The sequence below is a fragment of the Pocillopora verrucosa genome, chromosome 4, assembly GCF_036669915.1.
Source record: "Pocillopora verrucosa isolate sample1 chromosome 4, ASM3666991v2, whole genome shotgun sequence".
Classification (NCBI taxonomy): Eukaryota; Metazoa; Cnidaria; class Anthozoa; order Scleractinia; family Pocilloporidae; genus Pocillopora; species Pocillopora verrucosa.
Window position 1 is genome coordinate 11,154,378 of NC_089315.1, and position 10,652 is coordinate 11,165,029.

The 10,652-nt window shown below is 38.4% G+C and overlaps 1 protein-coding gene across 1 annotated transcript; it reads right to left on the bottom strand.

Annotated features, from left to right (window-relative positions):
* Positions 1-10,098, bottom strand: LOC131797163 (uncharacterized). Its single transcript, XM_059114783.2, has 16 exons — positions 9,898-10,098; positions 8,883-8,928; positions 8,122-8,202; positions 7,756-7,800; positions 7,439-7,492; positions 6,503-6,637; positions 6,136-6,236; positions 5,219-5,287; positions 3,888-3,936; positions 3,390-3,425; positions 2,410-2,430; positions 1,866-1,886; positions 1,168-1,191; positions 1,047-1,070; positions 251-362; positions 1-104 (listed from the first exon to the last, which is right to left on the bottom strand). Coding segments are annotated over exons 1-16 (1,014 nt in total). The 5' UTR covers positions 10,093-10,098; the 3' UTR covers positions 1-103.
* Positions 10,099-10,652: the final 554 nt, after the last annotated feature.

Genomic DNA, 10,652 nt, shown 5'->3' on the forward strand with positions numbered 1-10,652 from the left:
TACGCTTGGCAACATGGATTCTATTTGTTAAGTAACGTATTGCACACAACACTTTAAGTCTTGGGAGCTGTATATAAGGAAGGCGTGGTACTCAAATTCCATATCTAAAACAGAAATTTCATCATATTAAACAACTAATAACCTTAAAAATCGAAGAGAACCCGAACTAAAAAAAGAAGGGTGGTGAATGTTACACCGTTCTTTTGAAATTCTTAAAACGCGAAGAATCGGAAAACACAACACGACTTACCAGGCAATGAAACTAACGGACGTCGAAGACGATAGCAAAAAAAGTATAAGAACAACAGCACATGTAGAGGAGATGGCAGCTGCCATGTTGGTAACACTTTTTTCGTCGCCACCTAAAGAGAAAGAGAGTTTTTTGTTGATGACTGCTGTATATACACAAAACGTCAAGGACAAATATTTACGATTCAAAAATGACACTTTGACCTAACAAGACTAGAATCGGTCGAAATTATTTGAATTGAAGACATTGGGATTTTCTCGCGAAGAGTGTTATCATATACTCCACAATTTTTCCTTGTGCAAATAAGAATAGACTTTTATAGGGGGACGTGGGGGCAAAAACGAGTTTCTTCTCTCAATAATTTATAAAAGGCTTGCTTGCTTCTAATAAACCTTCTTAAACAATCTGAAGTCTAGGATTTTTTCAGCTGAATGAACGTTGTAGACCCATTTCTTACAAACGACACTTTTAGCCGCTGATTTACAGTCACCGCGGCGGAATCACGTCATGAACAAGATATAGAACAGAGTTCATCAAGCAAGGAGTGGCTTGAACTGGATCGAGTGACTTCGGACCAGCTGCGTATCACTGAAGGAATTTCGCTCTGGCAAGGCATGAATTCTATTCTCTAAATTCTTAACATCAGATCAGATTGTTTTCTGAGTTTTGAAATGCAATTGAACCAGTTACCCACCCCTCCTTTTTATCATTCAGTTTTCCTTCTACGTTATTCCAAGGTGAGAGGTATTTCGAAAGGACAATTTTAGTCGATTACGGCTGTTAATTGGAAACCTACCTGTAGACTTGAGGCGTCTCTGGGCTGCGAAAAAAGAGGTAAAAGAGAAAATAAAACCATCAGAAGGAAAATTGCTCTGACTCATTAAATAATAGAGATTGTTTGCCACGTGGAAACCTACCTGTAGACTTAAGGCGTCTCTGGGCTGCGAAAAAAGAGGTAAAAGAGAAAGTAAAAGCATCAGAAGGAAAATTGATCTGACTCATTAAATAATAGAGGTTGTTTGCCACGTTTTGAACCGCTCGCCTTCAGGGGGAGGGTACAAACCTTGTTCAGTTCACTCTTACTATACTATTCTCATTCAGTTCATATCTTTTCATTCTGGCAATCTGGAAGTCTACGCGCCCACGATTGGATTAAGGAATGGTACGTTGTAGGACATAAGCCTTTCCCACGATCCTCTGATAAGTTAGATTCTTATTTCACAATGGCGCAAATTAGGATCTCAGATAAAGATAAACAAGATAAATAGTTTATTTATAATCGCTTTGCAACAAAAAAATTGAATTACACGATTGTTACAAAATATCGAGAATAACATTAAAAAGAACTATCAGTAGTTTAAACCAATTTTGTATAAAATGTGTTGGCATGTCTCTAATGTTCGTAAGTAAATATTTCGATTAAACATGTCAAATGAATTCTACGTGGTAAGGAAAGGACGGAATTAAATCGAATAGTCTTGCATATTCAAAGGCTCCACCCCTTCCTTTTTTATATATTTGTTTAGATTACTTATACAACTTGTCACCTTTTAATTAAAAAAAAAATTGTTCCTGGCACCGATGGTAGCTTAAGGCTGTTAATTTTCAAACATACCTGTAAACTGAATCGCGTAGCCTACAAAAGGAGGAAAAAATCAGGGCTGTAGGAAATAGTGAGGCATTTGACAAGTTCTCTCACAGAACATGTTGTGAATACTAATACTACAAATATTAACAACTATGATTATGTATAAAAACGAATCTAATTGTTACATGATATCTTATTAACTTAAATTGAGCTCATGATTGCTCCTCAATACCATCAATCTCTGTTTCATTCAATTCACCTTATTTTTTACCAGTGCGAAAGAGAAAGCAAGAAAAATTAGAGAACCTGAAAAGGAGACTCCTCGTCTGAACCTTGGGATATGTCACTGATTATTTTTACTTGAGATGAATATATAATTTCTCTTTTTTTTTCTCTTCTTCGGTCTAATAGAGAGACGGAAGTCTGTAGAAATTACTCAAGTGAAACCTACACATCCCAACCGATGCCTTCAAGCCTTCAATGCCGCTCTTTGAGCTCCTAATTCCTCTTGAAGAAAGGAACTTTCTCTAGAAAATGTCGATATGGTGAGGGCTGTTGATTTCAAACCTACCTGTACGTGTAGTTGGTTGATCTATAAAAGAGCAAGAGACAAAATTTGAGAAGAAAAGTACGTTGACAGTTTTCAGACTTAAATTGTGAGTCTATATACTCTGCCATCCTGCCTTACTATTTTGTGAAAACTGGAGAAATCGGGCAACCCTATTGCCTCAGCTTAAGAAGAAGAACACAGGAGCACTACTTGTTAAGCTGTTAGAAAGAAGAGTTATCGTACGTAACTCAAATAATATACATTAACAGTCAATTCCCTTCCAGAACCTTGTCTGAATACATGACGGGGAATTAGTGGAGATTGATAGTAGCGAAATATTATCACTGAAAGAAAGATCTTTCCAGACAAGTGGACAATGAAATCCATAGTCAAAGACCGGACCTTTTTAATTTTTTATAAAAGGAAAGAAAAGGCTGAATAATTGTTATCTTAAGGCTAAATATTGTTATCTTACCAATAGAATTGAAAAGCGGTGGAGTATCAAGATCTGGGGAAGAGGATTAGCCGGTTATAGCGTACCCAAAAGTGACTGTAGTATAAGTAGCTGCTGATAAACATGACTTAGGAATGGTAATAATTATCGTAAAAGACCGCACGTGCAACTCGGTACTGTCAGGGATATACAAACAGATAGATCGTATTTATGCACAACAACAGTTCCACGCATACAATGTACCATAGAAATTGCTTCACGAAATCAGTAGCCATCTCTTGACAGGAAAGTAGGAAAGAAGGGTCTAACAGATTAACAAGCTTCTACCAAAAGACGTCAATAACGGATTTGACGCACATAATTAAGGCTATTGCTGAGCAGCGTTACATGAAATCATTACTTAACACCACGCTTGGCTTGGCTTACAGGCTTTCAGCATGAACGACTTCAATGTGTTGTACAAAGAATATGATAAAAATTATAATGAACAATAAGGGGAATATTATATTTATTTGCATTAATCCCTGCTTTCAGCCCAACAACTTACTTGAAAACGTAAAACACGGTTTGGGCACTTTGCACGCTGCAAAATGAACAGTCAAGCATTTTTCAGAGAAGCATAATTCGTACTCACTAAAAGAACAAGCAATCTAGCTATCGTAAAAAGGTTTACGCAGTGAAACTCAAGCATAGATTCTGCTCACAAGCAATAAGTTTAAGTAAAACCCCACCACGAAAAGGAAAAAAGGGCTGATGAAAAAATATCAAAGTATTCATTCGAAATGATAATAATTCTAAGACTTATGATAATGAAAATAACAACCTAATAACAAAAGGCAAGGCTTTGTGAAGTTCATTTTACCTATTACGGCTACGACTTTGTTTGATTAGTTAAAATATCTCTCTTTATCTCGCGTTATGCTTTGCCTCAAAACTCGCAAGAAAAAAAATAAACAACGCAAATAAACAGGAAAAAGGGAACGAAAAAAAAATAACTGATGGGGGCTTATTTTCTTGTTAAACTAAGAACGTTCACCAGACTTACTGAATAGGGAGTAGAATGGTATCTCAACTGGATATGGAAGAGAGGTGATCTGATTAAAGATAAAAAAATAAAGAAACGTTTCATAGACAAGTCTTTCTTATCATGCATTGTCATTATTACTACTATTATTATTATTATTATCATTACTACCATTGTTCTTTAACATAATTGTCATAATTATTATTATTATTATTAAAAATATCATTTTATAATTAAAAAATAGAGAAGCCTTGTCCGTGCACTGTTCTATTGTAAAGCACGCAGGAAGCGGCTAGAGCACTAAAAAAGTGTAGGAACACGACTACACGACTACGACCACGACCACGACCACGACTACGACTACGACCACGACTACGACCACGACCACGACCACGACCACGACCACGACGACCACGACCACGACCACGACCACGACCACGACCACGACCACGACCACGACCACGACCACGACCACGACCACGACCACGACCACGACCACGACCACGACCACGACCACGACCACGACCACGACCACGACCACGACCACGACCACGACCACGACCACGACCACGACCACGACCACGACCACGACCACGACCACGACCACGACCACGACCACGACCACGACCACGACCACGACCACGACCACGACCACGACCACGACCACGACCACGACCACGACCACGACCACGACCACGACCACGACCACGACCACGACCACGACCACGACTACGACTACGACTACGACTACGACTACGACTACGACTACGACTACGACTACGACTACGACTACGACTACGACTACGACTACGACTACGACTACGACTACGACTACGACTACAACTACGTCTCGCGTTTCTCCCCACTTCTTGAGTTCAGTGAAATCTGGATAATACTAATAAAATTGCTATTCTGCTTGACAAAAGGAAGGCGAAACCCGTGTACACTCAGCTGTTCGTTGTCACAGCTGTGGTTTCCAAAATATAAAACATTCAGTAGCTTCTAAAATACAAAAGATCAGTGTGGATAGTAGACCTCTTTCTTGTTTTTGAGCCTCACTTCTTCATCCAGCACCACACTGAAAAAGACTTGCTCTCCTCTGGTTACAATTATTAATGGTTTGCCGCTAGGATCTACCAAGAGTGTGAAGGGCGAAAAAAACATTTTCGCAACAGCTGCAGAGTGGCCCTGTTTTGCCCCGGCTATTGGCGACAAAATTTCGAAGAAAGCATGGAGCATGTAGTAATCTCGAGATGGAGACAAACGACAACACAATGCTAAGGAAGATGAGGGTTAACCTGTCTATTTCGGTAATTTTCTGATGTACATAAATACATGTTTGTGGTACTCACGTAATGTGCAATGGAAGAACCATTTTTCAGTCCATACGAAGAATTAGTTATGGCAAAGTTCGTAGCGTTCTAAATTGAACAGATCACAAAATCAATGTGGCCCGAAACTCTTCATGAAAGTGGTGCTAATCTATTTCTAAAAATTAAACTATTCATAAAATCACCTTATTTTGTATATGTCTCGATCTTGAAATCGAAAAATATTTTCCATTAGGCAAACACGCCTAAGAACCCTCAGGACCTGTTATTTACACGAGATCTAACCCAAACCACGGTGTTAAATAATCAGTGGGCCTCACGATTTCTCTATGCGGGGTTGAGTTTATTAAATAAATGTCCTTCCCCTATCGCTTTTGGGCCCTCTTTAAACTGTTCACAAAAGAAAAGTTCAGAACAAAAATCGGGTTCGGCCTAACTGAGGATGGTTAAGACGCGGTTCTGTAAAACAACGGCTAAACTTTGTGTAAATAATCAAACCTTACTTTCTTGAGCATTATTATTTTCTCAAGATTTTTTCCAAAAGCAATTATCTGGTCAATACATTTTAATGCCTCGGAAAAATATAGGGCTTCAAATCATTTGCAGACGTCCTAAATGGTTTTTATTACACAAAGAAGTAAGTATCATTTCTCAGACTGAAAAAAAAAGGTCCTCTGTAACTCAGTAGCAAAGGGTTCGAGTCATCAAGGGGATTAAGATTTTTTTCTCTTTTCGTGTGCTTATAAAAAAAGATTAGCATCTTTTGTCTTTCGAAGAAAGAGCTCAAAATCTCTCTCAGTCAAGAAATCATCGTCGTTGTTTTTGAAGAAATCCACATAAGCGAGATATTTCGCGAACAACCTCTACGTTTAAGTTGTGAATCAGTGTTATACAATATATGGTGTATGCACTACATTTACTTGATTTGACGACCTCACCTTGTCCAATTCTTGACACAGGCCATACACACGTTGACTCGGGCTAAAGGGATCCAAAAGTTCGTATATTATTCCGTATCCGGTCCAATTAGCCGCTTGAACTGAAAGAAACAAAGATCGCTGGAACCTTCTATATTCTTTACCTCTAATTTTAACATAATTTTCGCTCTTACTTTCTTATGTCATCCACTTGAAAAGGGTTAAAAAATGAGAAAACGCTCATCAAGTGTGCAATGGCGCATCACTGGCCCGTTAACCTTTTCTTTGACGCAAACGAATTGACGTTGCGCAGCCTCTACAGAATTATCCTGACTCAAAATTTTCTTCGCTTCTATTACTGCGTAAACAATAATGGTATTCCACTTACTATCAAAAGGTGTCCATGACAGCGTTGCTATATACCTCCCCGTGTTGTTAAGCTCTTCATATGTCACCTTAACGTCATCGGCAGTGAACGACTTTTCAGCTCTTGGTTTGTTCATCAAGCATTTCTGTAACCATTCTGATATAAATAACGAGATTTTTTGCTTAATTTCAAAATTAAAAATATCACTCGTCTGACACTTCTAGTTTGATAAGAAAAAAAATAAACAGATGAAATATTAAATTAGCAATTAACTTAGAGAGATTATCTACAAAATTAATTAGGGCACTAGCAGACAGAGAGACAAGATAATTTGGTTTTATCAACTTGGTTGATAATGTAAATTATCACTGTAAAGAGTTTCGAAAGCTGACATCTCGAGCGTTAGCTCTTCGTCAAAGCGAATGACGTTGACCAATTTACATTATCGACTCAATTGTTTCAGTATTAAATCAAATAGTCTTGCTATGCTCCCCCACCGACACAGGACCACAGTTTCTTTAGAAACTAACCCCCTTTAGACAGAGAGAGAGAGAAAGTTCTGAAAAGATCCCTTAGGATGAGAATTACATGTTTTTCCACCAATACCCGCAGCTATCTGTCGTTGAGTACTGTCGCCACTCGAATCAGATTTTAATTTGACTAAACATGCAATAAGCCTATTAACGCCCTTTTTCCTTTTTTTTTTCATTTTGCTATCGTCAGATTGTGTTCCAAAAATAAAGTTTAGTAGCCCTAAGAGAGATGGATCGGGAGAGCAAGTGAAGTAATTTGATTACTGGTAGCGTTTGAGTGTGTATGCAGCTAAATCATCTAAAGTGTCTACTGTTACATCAGTTTCTTTGTATGATTGTATGTCAAGACGGAAGAAGAACGCGTTCGTTATTCATCATGATCCTTGTCTGTCAAGAAAATACAATCAGTCTATTTTAAACTTACTTCGACCAAATGCGTTGAAAGATGTCGGCTTGATTCTTTCGCCGTTTGGAACAACTGCATGGAGAGATTAAAACTCATTTATTTGTCTATTTGTTTTTTAACATAAGGACACAAAAATGAGCATCATCTCCACTGTTTCGCGTTCTTGTAGATTGTTGTGCATTTGAAGAGAGATAAATACATGGTAGAAGAGTGGATTTGTGCAACTTTAACACATGTCATTCCAGAATTGTTAGACTAAAAAAGGTTGTTACTTGTGTAATCAATTATTTCGTTCAAAAATGTTAACAATACTAGTAATGGGCGCCTGACAATACCTGACGTGTTTGAGGACGTCTGATTTTTTACGCTGTTAGAGGCATCTAAGATAGCAATAAATTTCCGGAAATCAGTAAGCAAAGTTGAAAACCACAACATGAAATACAATAACAACGATAACTTTTTTCAATTTCTCTTATCTAAGACAAGATATAAGTAAGATATAGCTTTGCAGAAAAAGGGAAAGACCTCTTGCAACACCCTGTAGATAAGAGTTGTTGAGGTGAAGGCGTCTTAGAAAGGTGATTTGCCTACGTTAAACATCTTTCCCTCAATGTGCAATTATATATAGTTTTCTTCGTAAGATATCTGATTCTATTCTTAGAGTCCATTCTCGCCATGTGCTAACATATCCAGTAACCTACCTCGTTTGATTCTTTCGAAGGAAGGCGTGTTATGCGGATTGAACAAGTGATTTCGCTCCTTCACTGAAGAATTATGCTTCCCTATCGGCGAGGGAGTAGTAAATGAAATATGCATGAGTAGTTTTTAAAGTAAATGCATGGGTGGTTCTTGAGGTAGAATTCGCCTCAGCTCAAGAGTCTTTAACTCGAACAAGGCTAAATATTTTTCTACAAGTAACTGAGGGGGTACATAAAAGTTCGGTCCTATCCATACAGACACCTTTTTATTTCAAACTGTCTGCTTTTTAACACTTTTCTTGAGTAAATTGATCGTTGTTGAAAAAACAAAAAAGCTAATTCCCACTGATTCATTAACAAAAACACTGTCGCTCAACCCAACGCCTGTCCATGGTTGCGAGGCCAAAAAAAGTGGGTAGGAACATAATTCTGGAAAAAATCACTGTTCCGCTAAGATTCAACTGAGCAGGAGACTGACTCATGATTTTCTGGCAAACAAATTCGACCAGTGGACTAGCTCTCAAACCGTTTATCTAACAGTCCGACCGAGGAACCAATAAACTGACAGAGCGACCGTTTTTTCTCATGACAGAGGGAACATGGAGATTATGAGAAAGACAGATAAAAATTGTGATTGAAATATTTTCCTCAGCTAAGAGTGGTTGCTAAAACAAGATCGCAACACCATCAGTTTTTTTTTTTTTTTTTTTGAATAATCGAACTCTTGGGAACTAACAACCCATTTGTGTCATTTAAGTTCATACCTTCCTTCCCAATGCATTTTGTGTAACAGAAATGATCCAGTGGCAACTGCAAGACACACCAACATCAGGATTCGCTTGAAAGAAAACTAATTTTTTTAATTGCACCACGAGATTTACACCCTACTAAGGGCTAAAAAAAAAATCAGCTGAATGCAGTACCGTCAAAGCTTAGATGCTACTTACACGCAAGACAAAGATATGGAACTAGACTAAGAGTCATTTAAAGTTTAGTGTATAAATATAAGGCAAGAAATTGTCCGATTTCCTACAATGACGGTTTTGAATTTTCAAAGTTTTGGCTTTGAATGGAAGTGATTGGGGGCAAGAGAGTAATTATATTCTCTTGGTGGGAGAGATGGTTGATGATTTGCGCTCACGATTGTCCTAGAAACGATTGTTCACAAATGCGATCGCGTGAGTAATCTTGTTACTTGAAACTAATGGTTTGCGAACAGTGTTCGAAATCCAGTTTCAAGGGCTTAAGATACTTACGTTTAATTAACTTAAGGGCCTTCCCAGTGATACGTGTGCGTACCCGTCACCTGAATTGGGTCTACTCCAGGGTTGTTACCACAACGTTCTCTCTTTAAACAAAATTTGATGTTTTCATGAAAAAAGGCGGGCTAGCCCGGGCCTGCGATTTCAGATTTTTCTCACTCTCCTTGCTACTGGGATGAAACTTTAAATAAAGAGCCTTTTCTTGATTTCGGCGCAAGTGAGATGCGATTTCCCGAATGAACAGCTTGCTAATCAGGCCGGACCATCTAAATGGCAGACAAATTCGTCCTGATAACCAGCCAACCTGGCTTTTAGCCTTACATGCACAGCTCATGAACACAACTCATGAACATATCAAGTCTACAACAAAAATCGTCGAGATTTCCGTGTAGATCTACACGGAACTCTCGACGAAAATTTCGATTTCTGAGGTTCTTCTATCTATATTTCATATGATAAGGGTTATTATCGTACCAAACTTAACATTAATGCAAATGTAAGAATTGCTAGATTTTACCTCTTCTCGATAAATTTTTGCGTTAAATGCTTGAAAGCTGAGGCCACATCTCCTCAAACAGAGACCCACCATAATCTGACCAGTTAACTTCGATTCATCAGGAATTCCAGAGAAGCTTCGACTCTGCACAGGCCCGAATGTAAGATTGCTCCAAATGAACACAATGAGAACGCTGATGCAGAAAGATACCCCCATTGTTTGATGTCGATCCTCCAGAGTGCTCCAGTGCAAATGAAGGTATTTATAACTCAGGCTGTTTGAATAATGTTCACCTTTGCACTTCATGCTTGCCTGGCCAGGTATGGAAACATTTCAAAATATTTAGCGGATTATAGTTCAATTACGTAGTTTTTGGAGACGCCACTTTATGCGCCAAGACACACCCTCTCGTTAATCAGATCTAGGCGGTGTATCTGTGCTTGTTCCGCGTTCTTACTTTATTTCTCAGGATTTATTTTCCCAGTCTGCTTTCTTTTCATACAGGCCAGATGTCTCTGTAAACAGTTATAAATTTACCTGCCCCCTACATGAAAGACTTTATGTCTCCTACTCTTGGTTTATTGTTAATTTCTACCTGAGATACTAAGTCAATGAGAAAAGGCAGGGAGTACTTAAGGGTCAAACTAAAGGGGGACAGGGTCGTAGCATCCGAAATTGATTGAGCAATAATCACAAGACTATCAGGTGACTTTCATAAAAATGGACTGTTCTTTGCCCAGACGTCACGAATTTTGCTGGAAAGTCTCCAGCGTTCA

Bases quoted from the DNA above. Each gene is read 5' to 3' on its own strand.
- LOC131797163 (XM_059114783.2), bottom strand. From the start codon at position 10,092: ATGGGGGTATCTTTCTGCATCAGCGTTCTCATTGTGTTCATTTGGAGC. The intron at 2,431-3,389 runs GTAAGTTGTTGG...GCTCTTTTATAG, and splicing joins ACCGTGTTTTACGTTTTCAA to ATCAACCAACTACACGTACA. The intron at 363-1,046 runs GTAGGTTTCCAA...CTTTCTCTTTAG, and splicing joins GAGACGCCTCAAGTCTACAG to GTGGCGACGAAAAAAGTGTT.